General features: G+C 42.8%; 2 protein-coding genes and 2 long non-coding RNA genes across 4 annotated transcripts in view; 1 reads left to right on the top strand and 3 right to left on the bottom strand.

The window, feature by feature from the left end:
* LOC135595701 (uncharacterized) overlaps nucleotides 1-490 on the bottom strand; it is a 1,755-nt gene extending 1,265 nt beyond the window's left edge. The window contains exon 1 of the long non-coding RNA XR_010480604.1: nucleotides 329-490. This is a non-coding gene — a long non-coding RNA (uncharacterized LOC135595701). The remainder of the gene's footprint in view (nucleotides 1-328) is intronic.
* The window catches only part of LOC135594794 (protein REDUCED CHLOROPLAST COVERAGE 1-like), an 87,066-nt gene that overhangs the window by 32,684 nt on the left and 29,287 nt on the right, over nucleotides 1-25,095 (bottom strand). The window lies entirely within an intron of this gene.
* On the top strand, nucleotides 5,290-10,012 carry LOC135595696 (protein REDUCED CHLOROPLAST COVERAGE 1-like). The gene is made up of 5 exons (XM_065086962.1): nucleotides 5,290-5,442; nucleotides 7,019-7,202; nucleotides 9,199-9,330; nucleotides 9,439-9,551; nucleotides 9,695-10,012. The coding sequence occupies exons 1-5, from the start codon at nucleotides 5,378-5,380 to the stop codon at nucleotides 9,705-9,707; spliced, it is 507 nt and encodes a 168-aa protein (XP_064943034.1). The 5' UTR covers nucleotides 5,290-5,377; the 3' UTR covers nucleotides 9,708-10,012.
* Nucleotides 10,237-11,423, bottom strand: LOC135595702 (uncharacterized). The gene is made up of 2 exons (XR_010480605.1): nucleotides 11,035-11,423; nucleotides 10,237-10,437 (listed from the first exon to the last, which is right to left on the bottom strand). It is a non-coding gene; the product is annotated as an uncharacterized LOC135595702 (long non-coding RNA).

Here is a 25,095-nt window from a genome sequence, read left to right as displayed (position 1 = left end):
ATATCTTTGTTTAAAGACTGTGAACTATTAAATTACATCAAAACTTGTGAACAATGAAAGATATGTTTATATATATGCTTTGTCCGATGGAAGGTCACATAAACTTACTGTTACAGACAAAAGAGTACTTTTGATTTCCCTACATTCTTGGCGAGTGATCAATGGTTGCAGAAGATGTTTGATCCAAGAAGAAAAAGTTGTATGCAATAAGAAAGATAAAGGTAGATTGGTTTCCAAAGAAACTCACACGGTCGATTTGCTTGAAATTAATGCATAATATTTATATATATTAATCGACAGGAGAAACAGAAGAAAGTGGAAAGATTACCGGTTTGAGAGTGTCTAAGCAACCATCGACAGCGTTTTCTCGAGACCAAACCATTCTTTTCATCTGTTTCTCCTCCACCAATTAATGTGATTCTCCCCAACACCGTTGCGTGTGCGATAGAACCAAAGAGTTAACAGAGCGAGAGAGAGAGAGAGAGAGAGGGGGGTTGGGGATCGAAGAAGAAGCAGAGGAATTAATAGAAGGTGGGGAAGGTGGTGGCTATCGCTGTAGACTACGTGTTTTGGTCGTCATCGACGCTGGCCTTAGCGAAAGGTGAAGGCTATCATACAAAGCAAACCCGTCCCGATCGGTGATACACTTCAGCCGCGTCCGATTCCTCGGCGACTTGGGTCAAACGCTGCCTATTTCTAAGAAATATGTCCATATTTATCGTTGCAGAAAATTAAAAATAGTTATAAAATCTATCTCTTCAACATCTGCAAGGTGTTATGATTAAAGCTAAGCTAATGATCTATCAAAGTCTAAACTACCCGATAATTATAGTAACCATTTTTAATTCATGTCTTGATATAACATATGTATATGTACTTATGTATATAAAAAAAACTAAATTCTTGGTTTTAACTCACACTTAATTTGATCATCGAAGTAATAATATCTTTATTTAGTTTATGAAGTTGCAGATATACATATATCAATCTAACATTGGGATCCATTTTCACGGTAATAACGAAGACAAAAAAAATAGAGTGAAAAAATTTTGTGACGTGAGGAGGAAACGATCAACTCGAATGATGATATCAGCGTGACTGGTCCAGCAAGTCTGGCTGTCATCCATAATTCCGTGATGTTGATATGTAAGCTTCAGCTAAAAATAGCCATTAGTCCTTCAGTGATTCATCAGAGTATAATGCATGGGGCTGCATGACAGTCAGCCTTGTCTGTCATCATCATCGTAAATGGATTGCACTTGAGAGATGAAGCTTTTATCTTTCCAAGGTTGGCTGATGCTCACACTTCCTCTTGAATTATTTGTGCAAATCCACCTTTTTGTGGACTTGGATGGAGTTTGATTGGCATTTATTATGGTCTGCTCCATGCCAGCCTGCTGCAGTTTGGATGTCTTCTGCTTGTGGTTCCCGCTGCCTCTTCGAGAGAGAGAGAGAGAGAGAGAGATGCAAGTCTCAAACAACATATACTGATAACTGTGACCTCTTAGCTTTTATTTGATTTCATTATTCTTCGATTGATGTAAGATTAAATATGTCTATTACTGCTCCGATTCGACGTCATATGATAAATCATTATTTATCTTCGTATTAGTATAAACAAATCCTCACGACTGATTACGACAAATGATAACTAATCACACGAGTATTATTATTTAGATGAAAAACATGAATCACGAATGATAGGGAGGAGAAATGAGTACTCCATTGGCAAGGCATATACTCGACGTCACGTAGAGATTAGCCGAGGAGACATTGCCTGGCGTGGAGTAGTCCCAAAGCCAAGCGAAGAGATGTGTATGTATGCTTTGTGATTCCTCCCTCATCGAGCACTGTAATCTTTTGCTGTCGAGCAATGTAATCTTTTGCCATCCACCCATTTGGTGCCATTTCATATGTGAAATCTAATTGGATTTATAATGTACATTGTACTGTTGTAGTAGTAGTAGACACGTACACAGAAACAATAATACATGCATTCACAGGCCACAGTGTGTGTGTGTTTTGGGCGTCGACAAAGCGTTTATGAATTACATATATATATATATATATATATATATATATATATATCCAACTTGAGATGACAATTCCGGGTACATCTTTATGAATTACATAATTATGAAAAAGATCAAATGTATGTTTTCATAGGCCAAGCTACCCAAAAAGTTTTGGGATGAGGTTTTAAGGACTGTAGTTGATGTGATCAACTTATTACCATTTACAGCCCTAGATAGTGATATTACAGAGTATGTATGGTTATGGAAAAATGTTTCATACAGACATTTAAGAGTGTTTAGTTGTCGTATAAGAAGATTTGATTGTCATAGAAGAAATATATCGAGAAGGTATTGAAAAGGTTCAGTATAAACAATACAAAGCCAATTGGTTCTCCTCTTGCAAGTCATTTTAAGTTATGCTTGGAACATAGTCCTTCAAGTGATGAGGAGAAAGAGAAAATACAAAAGGTTCCTTATGCTTCAGCAGTTGGAAGTTTAATGTATCCGATGGTATGTACGAAGCCGAACATCGCATATGTAGTGAGTGTTACTAGTATATTTCTTGTAAATCCAAGCAAAGAGCACTGGGTAGCAATGATGTTTGTTTAAGCTTTGCAGGATCAGAATAATGGTGACAAAGACAAGAAACAGGTTGGTGAAAATGACAAAAAACAAATCACGACGAAGACAAAAAGTGAGATAAGAGTTGAAGGCCTTGGGAAGCCTCTTAAAATTCTTAAAAACCCAAAAAAGAAACCAGATTCTGATGAAGAAAAGACTTTAACCATTGACAGGAAATCATCTGATGAGATGCATGAAAAACAGAATACAAAGTTGCCTATCAAGGAACCTAAGGTAGAAAGCAAAGAAACTGAGAATTCTTGCAAGCTCAAAGATTTGTTGACTGAACCTGTATATACAAGGTTGCTAGAATCTAATACTGGACTTCATTTGAAGGTATGCACAAGTCACATGAATATATGCAGGTTATGCCTTATTTCAGGTGTATGTTCTGATTTTTCTACTGCTATCTCAGGTGTTGATTGTCAGTTGCAAATTCATGTCTTACTATTACAGAATTAGTAACTTTGTTTGTTTATTCTAAAGTTTCAGTTCTGTTGTACATATGTACACTTATCTGGGCTATGTATCATTAGTTAATTCCTGTCTATATCACAATTACTACTAAATAACATGTAAATTTATTGTCTGTGTGTGTATCATCTTAACTTACATAGAAACATATATTAAGATTACAATTAATTTGAAGATGAGAAGCTGATCTATTCTCATGATCAGTCTCCACAGGAATTAACTGAGATGGCAATGAGATATTATGATGAAGTTGCTCTCCCAAAGTTGGTATGCCTGAGTACAATTTTTTCATATTTAATTCATTATTTTCTGTTTTAGTATGGAATGATGGTTAATGAGTATTATTTGTACCTTGGCATGTATTCAGGTCTCAGATTTTGGGTCATTGGAGCTATCACCTGTTGATGGTCGTACTCTAACTGATTTCATGCATACAAGAGGTCTAAGAATACGCTCTCTTGGGCAAGTTGTGAGTCACCTTTAGCTTGAAGAGGCTGAATATATCTTTACTTTCACAAAGTATTTTTCCTAATTATATTAAATGCAATATTATGTACAATATCTGTCAGGTCAAGCTTTCAGAGAAGCTGTCTCATGTTCAGTCACTCTGTATTCATGAGATGATAGTAAGGGCTTTTAAGCATGTTGTACGAGCTGTGATTGCTTCTGTTTCTGATACTGGAGATTTATCTATATTGATGGCTGCAACACTTAACATGCTCCTTGGGCTTCCTGATTCTGATGTTTCACATTCTGCTATACGTGTGCACTTTCTAGTCTGGAGATGGCTTGAAGTATTTCTAAGAAAGCGATATAACTGGGAACTTACAATCTCAAACTATAATGATATAAGAAAATATGCTATTTTAAGAGGGCTATGTCACAAGGTAATGATCATTTTTCATTTCTGTAAATGATATTTAATTTTCCTTTCATCTTACATGTTCAATTTTCTTAGGTGGGAATTGAATTGGCACCCAGAGACTTTGATATGGATTCAAATTTCCCCTTTGACAAATCAGATATCATCAGCCTTGTACCTGTGCACAAGGTAAAGCTGCTAAGATGGTCTTATTTGAAATATGGTATCTACCATAATGTATCTTACATTCTTAGTGCTTTTGAATCTTTTGCAGCAAGTTGCATGCTCATCTGCAGATGCACGACAACTTCTAGAGTCTTCGAAAATGGCACTTGATAAGGGTAAAACTTGAAGACGCAGTCAACTATGGAACAAAGGTAATTCGTCATAAGATACTGTACAGGTTAACTTCTTTGTAAAGACCTTTTTTCTCTTTCATTTGCTTTTGGTATGAAGGTGTAGTTGGATGCAGGCTCTGGCAAAATTAATTGCAGTCTGTGGTCCTTATAATCGGATGACTGCTGGAGCCTACAGTCTTTTAGCTGTTGTTCTCTACCATACTGGTGACCTTAATTAGGTAGCTTTCAGATATTTGTGTCACTGAAGGCCATGGTTCTTATGATATGGACTTATGGAGTATCTTACGATCTGTTATGTGCCATGGTTCTCTCTTTTCTGATATCTTAAAAGGAACCTTGTTAAATGGTCTATTTGAGTAAAATTGAGCAGATCAATTATGTTTTTACCAATCCAATGTCAAAAATACACCATTATGGACAATTTAAATTTGCCAAGTCCAACGATCTGAAATTTGGAGAATTGTAATGTAAAGTTTGTGTCATGGGTGATTATGTTCCGAGTGATTGAAACCGTTTTTTGTAATTCATATTTCATAATATTGACATGTAATTCTGTTGGAAATTTAGTTGGTAGCTAATTTATGCCTTGAATAAGTGCATGCAGGACCATTAGTGGGTCATGAGGTTGAAACAGATCAAAGAGCGATAAACCACAGTTCAATATTTTAATACAGCATTTGTGTTCCTGACTTGTGTCCTCTTTTAGTAGATCAATGTCTAATTCTAATTGGATTTATCTGTTTTTTAATGGCTTTTGCAAAGATCTGAATCGAGTTAAACCATGAAACAGTATTCTACCACTATGGTTTCTTACGCTAAGATGAATATTATAATATGCTATATGGTGTTTTTTACTATTTAAAATTTTATATATCACTTCAATTATTAGGGATGACTTTTAGGAACTTTCTGTTATAAATTTTGAACCTGTGCTCCTGTCTTTGGCTGGGATTATACTAAATTATTGCAACTTTTAGGCCACAACTTATCAGCAGAAGGCATTGGACATAAATGAGAGGGAGCTTGGATTGGATCATCCAGATACAATGAAGAGCTACGGCGACCTAGCTGTTTTTTACTACAGGCTTCAACATACTGAATTGGCTCTAAAGTAACTTCAATTCTTATTTGTTGTAGTATCAAATCTTAGATAGTGTTCTTTTGATTGGGAATTCTAATATCTTGAATTATTAGATATTCCATCTTTTGTTTTTATAATGACTTGAACATTGGTACTGTCTTATAAGATATTATTGCAGTATAATATATTAGGATTCGAGGAGATATAAACTTAGAATTAGTGCCTCTTCTAGATAGAAAAAAAGAAGAAGACTTCTGGCAGGTAACGGTCAAAAATTTTTAACTAGGTTATTTGCATGAAATGATCTTGATGAATTAATACATAAAAGTAGAAATTTTAGTCTTGAATTCTAGATTACCAAACTAAAAAGATGGTTTCACTTAAAACAACATTCTTAGCATAATACTTGTAAAGTTAAGGAGAAGCCTTTCTTCTACTATAAGCATTGAAAAGAAGTTTGTAAGTTATTCAGCATGAATGCAATGATTGAGATATTTGTACAATTTGTTCATTGTATATCATGCTTCCCAGCACATGTAAAAAATGTCTACATGTCAGAAGCTATTTAATAATGTAAATCTTCTAACTATGACAAAGAAAGCTTTATGATATTAATTAGTGAAGGATAGAGCTTTAAACATACAGAGTTTGTCGTAGGAGTACCATGGTAACAAAGTATTTAGAAAAAATTGCATCTATATCTTTTCTTATGTTATTCTTTAAAAGCTTAAAGAGTGACAAATGGTTTATCAAACTTATCAGCATTGTAAAAATTCAGGTTCCTCCGGTCCACTGTGACCATCTTATGAGAGAGAAAGAACACATCGGAATTTTGGTTGGAGAAAGAAGATAGCTCCATTAATATCACATGATTAGTTATAACATGGATTTATTAGCCAAATGGTGAAGAGGAAACTTAAAAATTTTAACACTTAGTCTTGTGGAAGGAGATTGAATAGGTTCTTGTCATAGGCTTGTCAAGAGACCAGACAAATTTCATAAAGTTTCTCCCATTTTTCTCAGTCTAGTCGGGGAATAAATTTTTATGGCCGTTGACAAAGGCCATTGTTCTATTTTAGTCTCATGTGTGACATGTCTTGAGTGTTTTCTCTGTTTGGTCATTGCTCATTTTTAGCTTGTGTTTTGAAGCACCGAGGTTTATATTCTTGATGTGTTATCATGAGGGTTGGTTGATATGACCGGTTAAACAGAGAATTTTTTTTTTACATGCCAATGCAAAACTTAATATTAAAGCTTCCATGACACATATCTGTCTTATGGTTTTGGTTATGTCTACTCTATTATTATGCATATTAGCTAAAATATGCAAAGATGGCATTTTCTTCGTTTTTTTGCCACAAAGAATGCAGCTTAATTTGAGAACAATGGCTTTCTAGATTTAACTTTAATATTTACTTCGTACCTGAAAATTAATGTGTGCATAAAAAGTTGAAGAACAGAAACTAACAAAAATTAAGCTTCTTACTTTCCAGGTTAGTATTGTTATGTTTTGGTGTTTGTATTGGAAATAATAAGCCAGGACCATGCTTCCATTATATGTTATTTACCATCACCCTTAATTTTTCTCCTGTTACTTGTTAATCAGGTATGTGAAACGTGCGTTGTATCTTGTGCATCTTACTTGTGGACCATCTCATCCAAACACAGCTGCTACATATATTAATGTGGCTATGATGGAGGAAGGCCTGGGAAATATACATGTGGCACTTAGATATCTTCATAAAGCTTTGAAATGCAATCAGAAGTTGCTTGGTCCTGACCACATTCAGGTTTGTTTTTGTTCTCAAATTCTGTTTCTTCTTGTGTCTTTTTATTTCTGAAGTAGTCATAACATTCTTTTAAGATAAGCAGCTGATGCTTATTGTAGTTCGGTGTTAGAAATCATAAATTATTACAATAATTGGTTAATGAAGTCCCACAGAAACATTATTAATTACTTTGAGATGATAAGGCATGTATTACAGAGTGACTTCTAGCTAGTTCACCCCTAATCTGCTCACCTAGTGACCTGGATAATTAGGTGATCTAGAACCCCTTATCTATTGACCTTCTGCTGTGTGGGAGAGGGCTTTGCCAAAGCAGTATAAGTTAGCAGGTTCGACTTTCAGCAATCCATATAAATTAGGAGCATCATTGGCCTGTTATCAAGGGGTTCAGTTATATGCTTCATTAGACAATCTCTGGAACCCATTAGCCAAAGTTTGCCACACACATTATTATTCTGCCCTAACAAGAGTATACCATTCTCGGTCATGCAACCAAGATTTGTTATACATAAGAAAATGGGACAGCAATTCATTCCTTTTTAATTTGTTAGTTTGGGTTTGAACAAGTACATCAAGCAAAATCAGATGAGCTTAAAATCTATCATGTGGTAGAGTACAAAAGGTTTTGGGATCTATAAGAAAAGGATTGCTTTCATATCAAGGTCATCTGGGATGACCTAGTCAGCTTAATACCTAAGCGAACTCCTTCACTCTATTTTCTCTCTAACCTCCTCTTTCTACTCAACATGAGAAAACAATCATTTCCAAGTTCAAAATGGGCATTCCCTTTTGGATACTCTATTATATTTTGAAACACAGGTTACTTGACAAATAAAAAGTTCAATATCTCTAGATGCATTCCATATCCATACTCTAGTGGGACATCTAGTTTGGCTCCTTTGTGACCTCTGAAATGTACGAGCCATACCTTTCTACTTGTGGGGGTTAAGGCTGCGTACATTGTCCCTCCCGGATATTGAATTAATGTGCAAGTGTTAAGAGTGTTAGGCTGCCACTTTGTATACACCTCCAATATTTATTAGAGCTGACTATCTTCTAGATATGTCCAAGGGTACTTCTCGAACACTTTGTAAGTCACTAGTTTATATTTTATTATCGATTGGGAAGAGCTCATTATTTTATCATCTTTAATAGTTCAAGTAGATGGGGATCCACAAAGCATAGTCTATGGAATATAGATTTGATTTTGACTGTTACCTTTTACATTATTCTCTTTTCCTTACAAGTATATCAATATAAGATTTTGTTCTAAAAGGTGTTTTACAATGTACTGCACTAAGATGCTTGTCAACACTTTTTTTCTTCCCATCTTTTGATTCAGAACTATATATTTTCTTAAAGCAAAAATATGAGATTTCATTGTATACATGATTTTGCTGCCACATACACTCTGTCTCACTCTTTCAAAATTTTACTTGTTCCCATATCTTCGTCTTGTTATTTTCATTTCATTGCAAAACCAACACCAATTGTTTCCAACTATGTAAGGGAAAAAATTGCATCTCTGTTTTCTTGTGTTCTTGTATGGAGATGGTACACACACAGACATGATGTAGATGGACATACATAGGAACACAAAAATAATGGACACTAGCTGCATGTGTACGTGGAATGAAGTGGTTTTTTTGTCTCAAAACAGTCTCTTTTTCAGAAAAAGAGCTTCTGATACTAACTTGCCTTTTCAAATTAGTCCTCTGATTGGCTCTCTTATGATAACATGAAAGTTAATTTTTGGCAGATAAAAAACCTATCAACTTTATAGTATAATGATAATATCTTTTCCAGGTTTGCCTGTGATAAACCAGATTTATAATTTCATTGAATGATCTCACACTAACTGTCTTTTAACTTTCAATGTCTGATGTAAGTAGTTCCATTATTATTTTTTTGCATTGGATGGTAGACCTTATTTTATTTTTATATGAAGAGTATTAGGTATATATATAATATATGTATCTAATTTTCTACATTACATTAGACCGCAGCAAGTTACCATGCGATAGCTATTGCACTATCCTTGATGGAAGCATATCCTTTGAGTGTTCAACATGAGCAAACAACATTACAAATACTTAGAGCAAAGCTTGGTCCAGATGACTTGCGTACTCAGGTGATTTATGCATATCTTTATATGGAGAGACATCAATAAAACTTTTTTTTTCTTAATTCTGCATCGATTTAGTTTCTTGACTCACAGAGTTGCCATTTGATTTCGCAGGATGCTGCTGCCTGGCTTGAGTACTTTGAGTCAAAGGCTATTGAGCAGCAAGAAGCTGCTCGAAATGGTACGCGGAAGCCTGATGCATCTATTGCCAGCAAAGGCCACCTGAGGTACAGCAATAATTGCAGTGATTAGGTTTAACATGCTTTAGGTCACAAATACTGTGAGCATGCTCACTCTGCACTTATTGCTGATATACGTGATCTATATAACGTCATCCTCGTGCACTAAAATTAATATTTTCATTGACTAGATGTGCCAACTGAATTTTCTACTTCCACTAAAATGATGAATATCCTATGCCTGATCTCCTTGATTTCATTGATTCCAACCAAGATGGTAGAGGAAGAGATGCTGAATCCCTGAAGAGGAAGAATCTGGGTTTAATGGTATGTTGATAAGCCTTTATCTTGTTTAAATACTTCTGAGAATCTAATTGTGTATTTATGTTTGGTCATGTTGGCTTACATGTTTAATATATCCGCTTGCTACCTGAATGATTTTTTAAGTGGTAGATCGAATAAATGTCAAAGACAACATTTATAGAGCCAATAATTTCATGCTAACTTTGGTGGTGAATTAGGTCTTAGGTAGTATATAGTTTAACAGAATAACCTAATTTATAGCAAATATCAAGTTAGTCACTTGAAATAATTCAACTTGTACTTAATTTTTGCATCTAAATTAGTGGTAAACTGAATAAATTTTGAACTTAACACTCATAGAGCCAATTGTTTCATGTAAATATTGGCAATAAATCAGGTCTAACATAATATAGTGAGCAAACTATGCTAATTTATAACAAGCAACTAACAAGTTACTCACTTAAAATTTTTCAAATTGTACTTAGTTTTTACAGCTCTTGCTGCCTGCTACCAATCACTTGATTATAGGCATGCATTTATTTTACCTTGTCTGCCCTGCTTCTGGTTCAAGAAGATACTGCCTTATTGCTATATAACCTGTCCAAGTATTTGAAAGAGAGTCCAACTGAACCTAGAAAACAGAAGTAGATCCTCACTCTTAATTGTTGTGCATGTGGATAATCAAAATACTCAAGCTTTATGTATCAGTACTAGAAAAATATTTTTTGAGAAACATGTCCTACATCCAGCTAGTCTTCAAAATCATGATGTTAAATGAGAATTCGCTGCAAAGGCCATACTGTTTTTGCATAACAGTGTCCTTTAGGTATTTTTTATTGGTTATGAACAATATTTTCATAGTTTCAGAATTCTTTTAGTGTTTGATACTTAATTGCAACACAAACCAACTTATATTAACTAGATGCTTGTGCACTCTTTAATTAAAATCAAAATGTATTCCAGATTATTTATAGTATTTAAAAATATATATTTTTGTGTTACTGGGCAGTTTTTCTCTCTGTACTAAGATGCTAATGTAGTTGCTGAAAGAAATTGATGATGAATCAGACACTTAACCTATAAATGGAGCCAATAAAAAGTATTGAACACCAACCCATTAACTTCTATGAATGGAGGGCGGTGTTCTAATACCAATAATAAACAACACCCAACACTTTCGACGAATACTACGATGCCAGTATTCTCAAGCTCATGAACAAATAGGCACCTGGAAGAACAGAGGGGCTCCACGAATTCACAAGAGCAGCGTTCGTTCCGCCGATAGAAAAGAGGCTTTGCTCTTCCTTTTTGGCCCGTCTACTGAGACAAAGAAGCGAAGGTCGCCATTGGAGATAAGAGAGACAGAGGAGGAGGCGATTAGAAACGGAAGCAATGGGAGGATAGCGAGAGGAGGAGAGAGGAGCAGCGAGTGGGCTATGATAAGGGACGAAGGGCTGAGATCTAACCATCACAAAGGCCGTTGGCAGCTTATGACCGCGTCCCCTGCCCCGAAACCAGTCATCGCTTTTTCAGTCTCGTATTCACGTATTCTCCCCACTCGTGTCTCTCATGCCTGACTATATCACCGCAGGCGTCATTGTCACCGCAGTGACGGGTCCCACGTTCTCGAGGCAGGCGGGTACGCGATCGGAAAACTCCTGCTCTGATCTGTATCGCCCCATGTCTACGTAGAAATACGTATTTCGAAAATTTCCCCGGACCCCATCGTGGCCCTTGGATCGATGATGGAGGGTGAGGATGCGCCCACCCAATACGGGTCGGACGACGGGGAACGGAGCAGTAGCTCCGGACCTGTTTGGTCCATTAATGGTTTTGGGTTGTGGGAGGAGCACCCTTTTTGGGCTGCTCCCGATGCTTGGGGGCTTAAGAGCTACAAGTCGGATCCGGGTCTGCTAAGACACCACACTATTGTTGGCCTGCGGCAGCTTGTTGTCACGAACGGTCGTCGCGCACCCGCAACAACTCCGTTCAACGAACCGTTCGTCGCTCACACCCGCATGTACAGCTGCTCGACAGCATGTTTCCTCATGGTTTTGGGTCATTTTGCTTGTAAATATGTAAGTTCGAACAAGCTGCAGCGTTGCAAAGCGACCGCTCACCGAACCGAGCAAAACAGCCCCAAAACAGCCCAAAACGGCTCCGTTTTCGCGTGCCGCGGGAGGTGAGCGGAGTGCTGCCTCCGCTCACCAAAATGTCAGCCATCTCAGCACCCAGGAACCCCCCGGGTGGCACATGGCTGGATGGGGCTTCGGTTATATACCGGGCGTTGAACACTCTTTCGCAAGTTCGCACGTGACCTTTACGGGAACTTGGTTTTGCGCCAGGGACCAGGTGAGCGGCTGTTTGTGGGCTTGCAGCTGTTCGTTCATCCTTGAAAGCCTTGTTTTTCTCCCTCTCCCTATTTTCTCTTGTGCACACAGGGTGTTCGTCGAATTGCTTGTAAAGCTTTCCTTTTCGCGAGACTTCGGGACTTTTCCGTTGCTCGTTCTTTCGATCTAACTTTCTTTCTCTTTTACAGGTCCTTCGGGACCTGCGAGAGGTTACAAAGTGGCTGATCCTTGCGGAGCAAGATCGCAAGGGCGAAGCGCGACTTAGGCAACGCAAGCTAAGTTCGCGTCTTTGCGACGAGGGTGACTCGTGACTTAGGCAACCCAAGCTAAGTTCGCGTCTTTGGCCGCAAGGGTGCATCACGCCTTAGGCAATTCCAGCTAAGGTCGTGACATTGTGGTATCAGAGCGGGCAAGCTCTTCGACCGAACAGCGAACGAACTTCGCAACTTCGCCATGGCAAAGCATTGTGGCGAATCAAGCAAGACGGGGCAGGCCGGACCCTTGCCCCAAGCAGCCGCAGGTGGGCTGCATGTGCACACTCGCTCTCATGCTGTTGGAGCCGCTCACGAGGATCGTGGCAGCGAACAGGATGAGCGAGAAGTTGGCAACTCTCCGCGAGCGGAGGAAGCGCAATCTGGTGCGCTAACTGGGAAAAAGAGTCATAAGGAGAGACTCACGACGGCGGAAACCCGCCTGGATGTTCTGGAAGCGAGCATGGAGGAACTCTACCATGGCCAACAAAGACTTGTTAGGGTAGAGAGCTCGCAAGAGGAAGCGGAGTCCAGGATCGACAAGGTCGAGGCCCTAGTCGACCGACTGTCCGATGACACTAAGGACTCCGTGCAGCACTTACAGGATGTTGTGGCGGAACTCACGGCAAAGGTGGCTATGCTCACAAGAACGCTAAATGCGGGAGGAGGCAACACCCGCGTTGCACCGCCACAAAACTTGAGGGCACCTGAGCCCCATGGATACGGAGGGGCCAGAGATGCCAAGGAGCTCGAAAACTTTCTGTTCGACATGGAACAATACTTCCGAGCCACGAGGCCCGATTCTGAAGATACCAAAGTTTCCATAGCAACGATGTATCTGAATGGAGATGCGAAACTTTGGTGGCGAACTCGTTGGGAGGAGATCCAACAAGGTCGGTGTCGAGTCGACACATGGGAGGACTTGAAGTGGGAGTTGAGAACTCAGTTCCTACCGGAGAACACAGAGTTCGTCGCAAGAAGGAAGTTGAGACAACTCCGCCAAAGTACCACCATCCGAGACTATGTGAAGCAGTTTTCTGCACTGATGCTGGACATACAGGACATGTCCGAGAAGGACAAGTTGTTCAGCTTGTCCTTCTCGGACAAGCTGAACAACTTGTCCGCGAGCGGAGGAAGCGCAATCTGGTGCGCTAACTGGGAAAAAGAGTCATAAGGAGAGACTCACGACGGCGGAAACCCGCCTGGATGTTCTGGAAGCGAGCATGGAGGAACTCTACCATGGCCAACAAAGACTTGTTGGGGTAGAGAGCTCGCAAGAGGAAGCGGAGTCCAGGATCGACAAGGTCGAGGCCCTAGTCGACCGACTGTCCGATGACACTAAGGACTCCGTGCAGCACTTACAGGATGTTGTGGCGGAACTCACGGCAAAGGTGGCTATGCTCACAAGAACGCTAAATGCGGGAGGAGGCAACACCCGCGTTGCACCGCCACAAAACTTGAGGGCACCTGAGCCCCATGGATACGGAGGGGCCAGGGATGCCAAGGAGCTCGAAAACTTTCTGTTCGACATGGAACAATACTTCCGAGCCACGAGGCCCGATTCTGAAGATACCAAAGTTTCCATAGCAACGATGTATCTGAATGGAGATGCGAAACTTTGGTGGCGAACTCGTTGGGAGGAGATCCAACAAGGTCGGTGTCGAGTCGACACATGGGAGGACTTGAAGTGGGAGTTGAGAACTCAGTTCCTACCGGAGAACACAGAGTTCGTCGCAAGAAGGAAGTTGAGACAACTCCGCCAAAGTACCACCATCCGAGACTATGTGAAGCAGTTTTCTGCACTGATGCTGGACATACAGGACATGTCCGAGAAGGACAAGTTGTTCAGCTTCCTTGATGGTTTGAAACCATGGGCTCAACAGGAGCTGAATCGAAGGAATGTTACCGACGTGGTCGGGGCAATTGCAGCTGCAGAAAGGCTCACCGACTTCGTTTCCTCGGAAGACCCAGCAAGAAGGAAACAATCTTTAGGCAATCGCCCTCCAAAACATTCTCGAGGGAAGGAGCTCGGAGGCGAACAGAAGAAGAAGAGCTCCCACAAAGGGTCGAACCCCAAAGGCAATGCCTCAAAACCTGGAGGATGCTTCTTGTGCGGAGGACCGCACATGGTAAGGGAGTGCCCACAAAAACAGGCACTCAATGCTTTTACGGCTTCCATCCACCCTCCCCGATCGGACAAAGGCAAAGCTGTTGCTCCTAGTTCGAGCGGTTCAGAATCCAGCAGCGATGACGAGGAGTCGCAAGGACCCCGAATGGGAGCAATGCGTTTGTTGAACACTATGCGGGGTCAAGTGGGGGAGAACATAAAGACAAAGGCACAAAAAGCAGGAAGTAGTGAACTGATGTATGTGGACATCAAGCTGAATGGCCAAACGACCCGTGCCATGGTGGACACGGGCGCTACCCACAACTTCATAGCCGATCGTGAAGCACAACGACTTGGGTTGACATTGGAGAAGAGCCCAAGCCGAATGAAGGCGGTGAACTCGGAGGCCAGGCGAATCTCCGGGTTGGCGAAAGGAGTTCCCATCAAAATCGGGACATGGAGCGGGAACACCAACATGATGGCCGTGCCATTAGACGACTTCCAAGTGATTCTTGGAATGGAGTTTATGCACGCGGCGAAGTTGGTGCCGATGCCGTTCTTGAATTCCCTATGTATGATGGGAGGCGATGACCCCTGCGTGGTTCCCGTCTCTCGGAGAGGAACCAAGGAGCCCCAACACATTTCGGCCTTACAATTGAAGAAAGGGGTGCGAAAAGGCGAACTGACATTCGTGGCTGCTATGAAGCTAGAGCCACTCAACGAAGAGGCCATTCAAGAACCTGCTGTGGTGGCGAACGTCCTGAAGGAGTTCAAAGACGTTATGCCACCCGAGTTGCCGAAGACTCTCCCACCACGCAGAGGCGTGGATCATAGTATCGAGCTGGAGCCAGGAGTCAAGCCTCCAGCGAGACCACCCTACCGCATGCCCCCGCCAGAGTTGGCAGAACTCAGGAAGCAGTTAGGTGAACCGCTTGTTGGGAAATCATTGGGGGGCGACATCATATGCGCAGCGGAAGAACAATAAAACAAAAATCCCCGATTCCCAAAAAGATGTTCGTCGTCGTGCGAAGATTGGTGCGCAAAAATCCGCAAAACACAAAACTGCGTATAAAGATTGTGTTACCTAGGGAGATCGTATATCCCTGTTTCCTTGCAGATCCTTAGGAGAGGGTGAAGGAGGTCAAGCGTCCTCCTCTCTAGCGGTGATCCACACAGCAGGGTTGCGACGACGCTCCTCAAAACTCCAGGCCTACTCTGAGGTGGAGAGGGAGAGGAGAATAGGAAGGGCAAGCAAAGACTCTAGCCTATGAGGCTGTGAATCCCTCCTATTTATAGAGATCCCGTGTCAAAACCCTAATGGGTCCTTTCCCTAGTGGGTATTGAATCTGCATCCAATAAGACAAGGGCTCCGTCGGATATCTCATATCCGAACCTCTACTCATCGCAATGCCTACCATATGTGTGTGACCCTCTAGGCCCAATATCGAGCTGGCCGTGAGTCATACCTGTCAGAACTCCTTCTAACTTAGTGAATTATTATCTCTGTAATAATTCACTCGACTCATCGACTACGGAAGTACTAGGCCACTACGCCGTAGCCCCCAGACGATACAGGGGAATCCAATCCATTGGACCTGTCTGTCCTCAGTTACCATGTACCTATAATCCCTCATCCATCTAATATCCCAGAGACCGTATATCGAGCATGGTGCTGTCAGACCCATACGGTTTCTACTCGAGTCTCGCTCTAATCGGATTCTCCCGGAGAACTCTTTTTCTCTCAACCCGAATGACCCTGGCCAGGGATTTGTCTGAGCAAGAACACATAGGATATTCCTCTCATGACGCCGAGAGCGGATGATCCTCTGTCGACACTCAATAGCCCTCGTAAGGTCGACTACCACTCCCAATGACCAGCTGTACTAGATCTGAGAACAGTCAAACCTATAAGTCTGGTATCAAAGAGTGGAGCACTCATACAGGACATCCTTGGTGTCTCAAGTCTAAGGACCAGATACACCACTAGGACTATGGAATCGCTGTCTGACAATAAGGCATCATCAACCATCCAGCATTCCGTAAGCGGATCAATCAGTGAACTCATTCTCCAATGAGCACCTGTACTGTATCCCTAGTGTCCCTACACGAGCAGCTATGAGACCAGCTGCATCCATCATATGGACGGGTATACAGCACACCAGTCTATCCGGTTATCACGATGTCCCTCTCGAGTAACCTATGACCGGGATTATTTAGGATATGTGTTTAAAGGTGAATCGATCTCATTATCGTGATCTCATCACGATCCGATTCCCATTGCACAAATCCAAGGACATCACAATATATATGCATTTATGCAATAGTTATAAAGTGATATATGCCAAATATAATAACCAAAAAGATTCTGTATCAAGTCACACGTGCCATCACTCACGTGATTGGCTTGCTGGGCACCTATGACTAGCAATCTCCCACTTGACCTAAAGCCAATCACCTATGTGTCTGATCCCCATCAGACCCCTGTGACGCTCAAAGACAATCTGAGACAACGGCTTTGTCAGTGGATCTGCAATGTTATCTTCGGATGGAACTCTTTCCACTGCTACATATCCTCGGGTTATGATCTCTCTGATAAGTTGGAACCTCCTCAGAACACTTCTGATAAGACCCGGGTTCCCTTATTTGAGTAATCGCCCCGTAGTTGTCGCAATATAAGGAAGTCGGCTCCTCGTTACTCGGCACGACTCCCAAATCTGTGATGAACTTCTTCATCCAGACTCCCTCCTTTGCTGCATCCGATGCAGCAATGTACTCCGCCTCTGTGGTCGAGTCAGCAGTGGTATCTTGCTTGGAACTCTTCCAGCACACTGCTCCTCCATTCAAGGTAAACACATATCCTGAATTCGACTTGCTATCATCGACATCAGACTGAAAACTTGAGTCAGTGTAGCCTTCAACCTTAAGGCTATTGCCTCCATATACTAGTAAAAGATCCTTAGTCCTTCTCAAGTACTTAAGGATACACTTTACTGCTTTCCAGTGCTCCAAGCCTGGATCCGCCTGATACCTGCTCGTGACACTCAGAGCATGCGCTATATCAGGCCTAGTACATAGCATGGCATACATGATAGACCCTATTGCTGAGGTATAAGGTATCATATCCATGTTCGCCCTTTCTTCTAGAGTCTTTGGGGACATACTCGTAGAAAGCGATATCCCATGTCTCATCGGTATGAGACCTCTCTTGGAATTTTCCATGCCAAACCTTTTGACAATAGTTTCTATGTACCTGGATTGGGACAAGCCAAGCATCCTTTTGGATCTATCTCTATAGATTCTAATCCCCAAGATATAAGATGCTTCTCCTAAGTCCTTCATGGAGAAGTGTCTAGATAACCAAGCCTTTACTGTGGATAGCATTCCTATGTCATTCCCAATGATGAGGATGTCATCCACATATAACACTAAAAAGCTAATAGCGCTCCCACTTACCTTTCTGTATACACAAGGCTCATCTTCGTTCTTAACGAAGTCATAAGATCTGATTGCCTCATCAAATCTTATGTTCCAACTTCGGGAAGCTTGCTTTAGTCCATAAATGGATCTAAGCAACCTACACACCTTATCTGGGCAGTTCTTGGACACGAATCCCTCAGGTTGCATCATATACACCTCCTCCTCCAGGTTCCCGTTGAGGAATGCGGTTTTCACATCCATCTGCCAGATCTCATAGTCATAGTGTGCTGCAATAGCCAATAGAATTCTGATGGATTTTAGCATTGCTACGAGTGAGAAAGTTTCGTCGTAGTCAACACCTTGCCTTTGACGATACCCCTTTAGCCACTAGCCTTACTTTATAGGTCTCTACCTTTCCATCTACTCCGATCTTTTTCTTAAAGATCCATTTGCAACCGATGGGTACAATACCTTCGGGCGCATCAACTAGGTTCCAAACCTTATTGGAGTACATAGAATCCATCTCAGAATTCATGGCTTCTTGCCACTTCCCGGAGTCTATACTCATAATAGCCTCCTCATAGGTCTGAGGATCAATATCCTCTCCTCTAATATGTCCCACATATCTCTCAGGAGGATGAGATACTCTATCAGACCTGCGTAAAGTTGAAACTTGTGTATTAGGTACCTGAACAGACTCGGGCTGTAGAGTGGTGCTTGAGCTTGGTTCTCTAACTTCGCTCAACTCTATCATTCTCCCACTGTCTCCGCCAAGAATGTGTTCCTTCTCAAGGAACACTGCTCTCTTAGCTACAAAGACCTTTTGGTCCTCGAGATGATAGAAATAATACCCACAAGTTTCCTTGGGGTATCCCACAAATTTGCATCGCTCTGTCCTTGATTCTAACTTATCGGGGTTGTGTCTTTTAACATGGGCAGAACAGCCCCAAATCTTAACAACTTTAAGATCAGGCTTCTTCCCTTTCCATATCTCATATGGTGTAGACACTACCGATTTAGTTGGAACTCTGTTCAGAAGGTAAGCTGCGGTTTCTAGGGCATATCCCCAGAATGAGATGGGTAGGTCAGCGAAACTCATCATGGATCGTACCATATCTAATAATGTACGATTTCTCCTTTCAGAGACACCATTGAGCTGAGGTGTATAAGGAGGTGTCCATTGGGATAATATCCCATGGTCCTTGAGGAAGTGAGTAAACTCTGTACTTAAGTACTCACCTCCTCGATCTGATCGAAGAGTTTTGATACTCTTTCCAGTCTGGTTCTCCACCTCATTTTTATACTCTCTGAATTTCTCAAAGGCCTCGGACTTGTACTTCATTAAGTACACATATCCATACCTTGAGAAATCATCAGTAAATGTAATGAAGTAGGAGTAACCTCCAATGGCATGAGTTGACATGGGTCCACATACATCACTATGTATGAGTTCCAACAACTCAGTGGCTCTCTCTCCAGTTCCACTAAATGGAGAGTTGGTCAGTTTTCCACGAATGCAAGGCTCACAAGTTGCATATGACACATAGTCGAATGGATCTAGATATCCATCATTTAGCAACTTTTGAATCCTTCTTCCATGGATGTGACCCAGCCTACAATGCCACAGGTATGCATTGTTCACCTCATCTCGTTTCCTCTTAGACACATTTACATTCATGATATGTGGAGTAGTGTCTTGCATAAACAAACCTTTATGCAATATTCCTCTCGTCAATCTCCCCTCGGCTTTGCTAGAATTTACAATAAATTGTAGATGTGATAAGCAATATTGGTATTCAATACCAATGCATTATCACAAAAATCTGCCAATTGGAGATTGATCATGAATATACCTGAAGCTTCTCCAAGCTTCTATTTCGCCCTTTCTACAAGGTACTCTTTGTAGTTCCTCTTCCAGTGCCCATCTTTACCACAGTGGAAGCACTGGCCTTTGTCCTTTGTTGGGTCTTTCTTAGCAACCTTTGCTTTACCTTGTTTGCCCTTGCCCTTTCCCTTCTTAAGGGACCTTTCTGCTTTCCTTTTCTTTCTGGTCTCACCAGTGTAGAGAATTGGCTTCTCTTTCTTAATAGTACTCTCTGCCTCCCTCAACATATTGAGGAGCTCTGGGAGAGTCACTTCAAGCTTGTTCATATTAAAATTCATTATGAACTGTGAAAAGGAATCTGGTAGGGACTGAAGCACAATGTCCACACACAAGTTATCCTCTAGGACCATTCCTAGACCTGTGAGTTTCTCTATCCACTCAATCATCTTTAGGACATGGTTCTGAACCGGTGTCCCCTCAGTCATCCTAGCGCGGAAAAGGCTCTTGGATATCTCATATCGTTGAGTCCTTCCCTGTTCCTCAAACAATTTACGGACATGTAGGAGAATGGATCTGGCATCCATCTTTTCATGTTGTCTCTGTAACTCTGGAGTCATAGAGCCCAACATATAGCACTGAGCAAGAGTGGAGTCATCAATGTACTTCACGTAGCGAGCGATCTCATCCTCGCTTGCCCCTTCTTCGGGCGTAGGCATCACTGTATCAAGGACGTACACGATTTTCTCCGCTGTGAGAACAATTCTCAAGTTACGGAGCCAATCCGTATAATTTGGACCAGTGAGGCGGTTGACATCAAGTATGCCACGTAAGGGATTTGAAAGCGACATTTTCTGAAAATAAAGATGTAGCAAAAATGAATAACATGCAGATTTTGCAAGAAATAAACTATCAAGATATGGACTTCTATCTTAATATGCTCCCACTATTTTACTAACGAGTCACGCGACACCCTCAGCACGTGAAACGGAAATCTCCGGCAGACTTCTAGTGGGGATCAGGATCCAATCAGCGTCTTAGTGTAACCTCGAGGGACTCGACCAATCACACTAAGCCTAAAAGGTAGGCAACTCTTACCGATCACAACTCCTTGTGATTCCCGTCCTGTTCGGCCTCCGAATCACCATGGCCTCGAGGGACTCGACCAACCATGATGCTCGGTTAAGTCAACACCTTCGTTACAAGATGAGTCTGATTTGATGATATACCCTCGAGGGACTCGACCAAGCATACCATGTCCTCAGGTCACCGGTGACATCTCTATGTCGTAAGCAAGATAGCGAATCGCGATATAGGTGAGTCTCGAGGGACTCGACCAACTCAACCTACACCGGGATTCGGTTCCTACTCATAACGATGGAAGGCCACGTGGGTCAATCTAATTGCCTCACGTTTACCGACTTAATATTATCGAGAGATGTTTCTATAATTTGGTCTCCTAATATGACATGTCACACATATACATATTTAATATATATCTACATCGCATGCAAATATATATACATATCTAGTATGTGTATAAACAATCACACTAGATGATCATGGACCACAACCTAATATGATTAGGCCCGAGCCAGTAGGCCTAATCACTCACATCAAGATCTATGTGTGCAACGGTGCATCTCCATGCCCTGTGATCGTCCATCTCGTCCTCGTCGGTTTGGAGATGCAACACGATCGTCCGTCTCGTGGGTCCCGCTGTCGCATCCACGCTCCCGCTACGCCTCCTCATGTGATTACAACTTAATCATAGGCACGCAGGCCCGACAATAAACGAGAAATATAATGAAGGTTCGCAGACCTCAATAATAATAATCACAAGTACACACATCACACGGTCCATAATCATCCGTCCACACATCATACATCACATGTATAAATAATCATCATCATGTAGGACTACTAGATAATAATAAAAATAATAATCAACTAAACCTTTTAATTAATTAATATTTTTCTGAAATCAGGGACATGTAGGGAATTTCTCAATTCCTAAGGGTATTTTCGTAATTTGGACAAAAGACAGAAACTGGAATTTCTCAAATTCCGAGGGGCAAAACTATCTTTTGCCCAGAAAACCCTAATGTCCTTTCTCTCTGTCGCTGCTGCCGCCGCCGCCACCCTGCCGGCGGCGGCCTATGCGGCGAGGGGCGGGGCGCTGCCCTCGCCTGCGGGCGGCACGCCCACTGGCGGCGTTGCCGCTGCAGGTGGGCGCCCCCGCGGGCGTCGCCGCCTCTGCGGGCAGTTCTGCCGGCGGGGCAACGCCCGCAGGCGGTGCTGCCCCTGCAGGTTGGCGCCCGCCTCCGCGGGCGGTTCTGCCCGCGAGGCACCGCCCGCAGGCGGTGCTGCCTCGCTGGCGGCCGCCCCTGCGGGGTTTTTGCCCGTGGGAGCAGCGGCCACAGGCGCCGCTGCCCTGCGGTGCCTCAGCCCGCGCTGCTGCCCCGCGGCGCCTCTGCCCGCGGGCTTAGTGGCCGCAGGCGCCTGCTGCAAGCAGACCGCCGGCCGGCTGCTGCAGGCACAGCGCTTGCGCATGCGCCGGCGCTGTGCTGCCTAGCTGCGGCTGCCTGGCTGCAGGCATGCAGATCGAGGGCAGCAACTGTTGCTGTCCTTCCTCGCTTTTGCGTCAACGATTTTGACGTCAAAATTCTTCCTAAACACAATACACGCAGTTCAAAACCAATCATTCGCACGAACAACCTGGCTCTGATACCACTGTTGGGAAATCATTGGGGGGCGACATCATATGCGCAGCGGAAGAACAATAAAACAAAAATCCCCGATTCCCAAAAAGATGTTCGTCGTCGTGCGAAGATTGGTGCGCAAAAATCCGCAAAACACAAAACTGCGTATAAAGATTGTGTTACCTAGGGAGATCGTATATCCCTGTTTCCTTGCAGATCCTTAGGAGAGGGTGAAGGAGGTTAAGCGTCCTCCTCTCTAGCGGTGATCCACACAGCAGGGTTGCGACGACGCTCCTCAAAACTCCAGGCCTACTCTGAGGTGGAGAGGGAGAGGAGAATAGGAAGGGCAAGCAAAGACTCTAGCCTATGAGGCTGTGAATCCCTCCTATTTATAGAGATCCCGTGTCAAAACCCTAATGGGTCCTTTCCCTAGTGGGTATTGAATCTGCATCCAATAAGACAAGGGCTCCGTCGGATATCTCATATCCGAACCTCTACTCATCGCAATGCCTACCATATGTGTGTGACCCTCTAGGCCCAATATCGAGCTGGCCGTGAGTCATACCTGTCAGAACTCCTTCTAACTTAGTGAATTATTATCTCTGTAATAATTCACTCGACTCATCGACTACGGAAGTACTAGGCCACTACGCCGTAGCCCCCAGACGATACAGGGGAATCCAATCCATTGGACCTGTCTGTCCTCAGTTACCATGTACCTATAATCCCTCATCCATCTAATATCCCAGAGACCGTATATCGAGCATGGTGCTGTCAGACCCATACGGTTTCTACTCGAGTCTCGCTCTAATCGGATTCTCCCGGAGAACTCTTTTTCTCTCAACCCGAATGACCCTGGCCAGGGATTTGTCTGAGCAAGAACACATAGGATATTCCTCTCATGACGCCGAGAGCGGATGATCCTCTGTCGACACTCAATAGCCCTCGTAAGGTCGACTACCACTCCCAATGACCAGCTGTACTAGATCTGAGAACAGTCAAACCTATAAGTCTGGTATCAAAGAGTGGAGCACTCATACAGGACATCCTTGGTGTCTCAAGTCTAAGGACCAGATACACCACTAGGACTATGGAATCGCTGTCTGACAATAAGGCATCATCAACCATCCAGCATTCCGTAAGCGGATTAATCAGTGAACTCATTCTCCAATGAGCACCTGTACTGTATCCCTAGTGTCCCTACACGAGCAGCTATGAGACCAGCTGCATCCATCATATGGACGGGTATACAGCACACCAGTCTATCCGGTTATCACGATGTCCCTCTCGAGTAACCTATGACCGGGATTATTTAGGATATGTGTTTAAAGGTGAATCGATCTCATTATCGTGATCTCATCACGATCCGATTCCCATTGCACAAATCCAAGGACATCACAATATATATGCATTTATGCAATAGTTATAAAGTGATATATGCCAAATATAATAACCAAAAAGATTCTGTATCAAGTCACACGTGCCATCACTCACGTGATTGGCTTGCTGGGCACCTATGACTAGCACCGCTAAGCGGTGGTCTCATCCGCAGCTCAAAAGCACCTTTCGGAGCTCCAGTTCTCTTCCAGAAGAAACAAGATGGGAGCCTCCGATTATGCGTCGACTACCGAGCCCTCAATAAAGTAACAGTGAAGAACAAGTATCCCATCCCGCTCATCGCGGACTTGTTCGACCAATTGGGCAAGGCGAAGTATTTCTCAAAACTCGACCTTTGGTCGGGATATTGGCAGGTGCGCATTGCTGAAGGCGACGAAGCAAAGACAACTTGTGTGACCAGGTATGGAGCGTTTGAGTTCTTGGTGATGCCTTTCGGCTTAACCAATGCTCCGGCCACATTCTGTACTCTCATGAACCAGCTATTCAAGGAGTATTTGGATAAGTTCGTGGTCGTCTACTTGGACGATATCGTCGTCTACAGCCAAACGCTCGAGGAGCACGTCAAGCACCTTCGGACAATTTTCAAGGTTCTCAGGGAGAACACGTTGTTCGTAAAAAGGGAGAAATGCTACTTTGCTCAAACTGAGATCCTATTCTTGGGGCATCGAATCGGTGATGGCTCCATTCGGATGGATAAGTCGAAGGTGCAAGCAGTTGCGGAATGGCGAACTCCAAAGAAGGTGCCAGAGTTGAGATCCTTCCTTGGTTTCGTCAACTACTACCGACGCTTCATTGCGGGATATTCGAAGCGGGCAACCCCACTGACGGAGTTGCTGAAGAAGGAGCAGCCTTGGAAGTGGTCTGACAAATGTGAGATAACATTCCAGGATCTAAAGGCTGCTGTTCTAGAAGAACCAGTGCTCAAATTGCCAAACTATGGAGAGCCCTTTGAAGTCCATATAGATGCTTCGGACTTTGCTATTGGTGGAGTACTCATGCAAGAAGGTCATCCGGTGGCCTACGAGAGCCGCAAACTCAACGAGACCGAGAGGCGGTATCCAGTGCATGAGAAGGAGATGACAGCGGTGATCCACTGCCTACGAGTTTGGCGACACTACCTCCTCGGGTCACGATTTGTGCTGAGGACAGACAACATCGCCCTGAGCTATTTCCAAACTCAGAAGAAGCTCTCCCCAAAGCAGGCACGGTGGCAGGACTTCCTGGCTGAATTCGATATGGCA

Source organism: Musa acuminata, chromosome BXJ1-10, assembly GCF_036884655.1.
Source record: "Musa acuminata AAA Group cultivar baxijiao chromosome BXJ1-10, Cavendish_Baxijiao_AAA, whole genome shotgun sequence".
NCBI classification, from domain to species: Eukaryota; Viridiplantae; Streptophyta; class Magnoliopsida; order Zingiberales; family Musaceae; genus Musa; species Musa acuminata.
The sequence above is the reverse complement of the archived record's forward strand: the minus strand, read 5'-3'. Positions and strand labels throughout refer to the sequence as shown.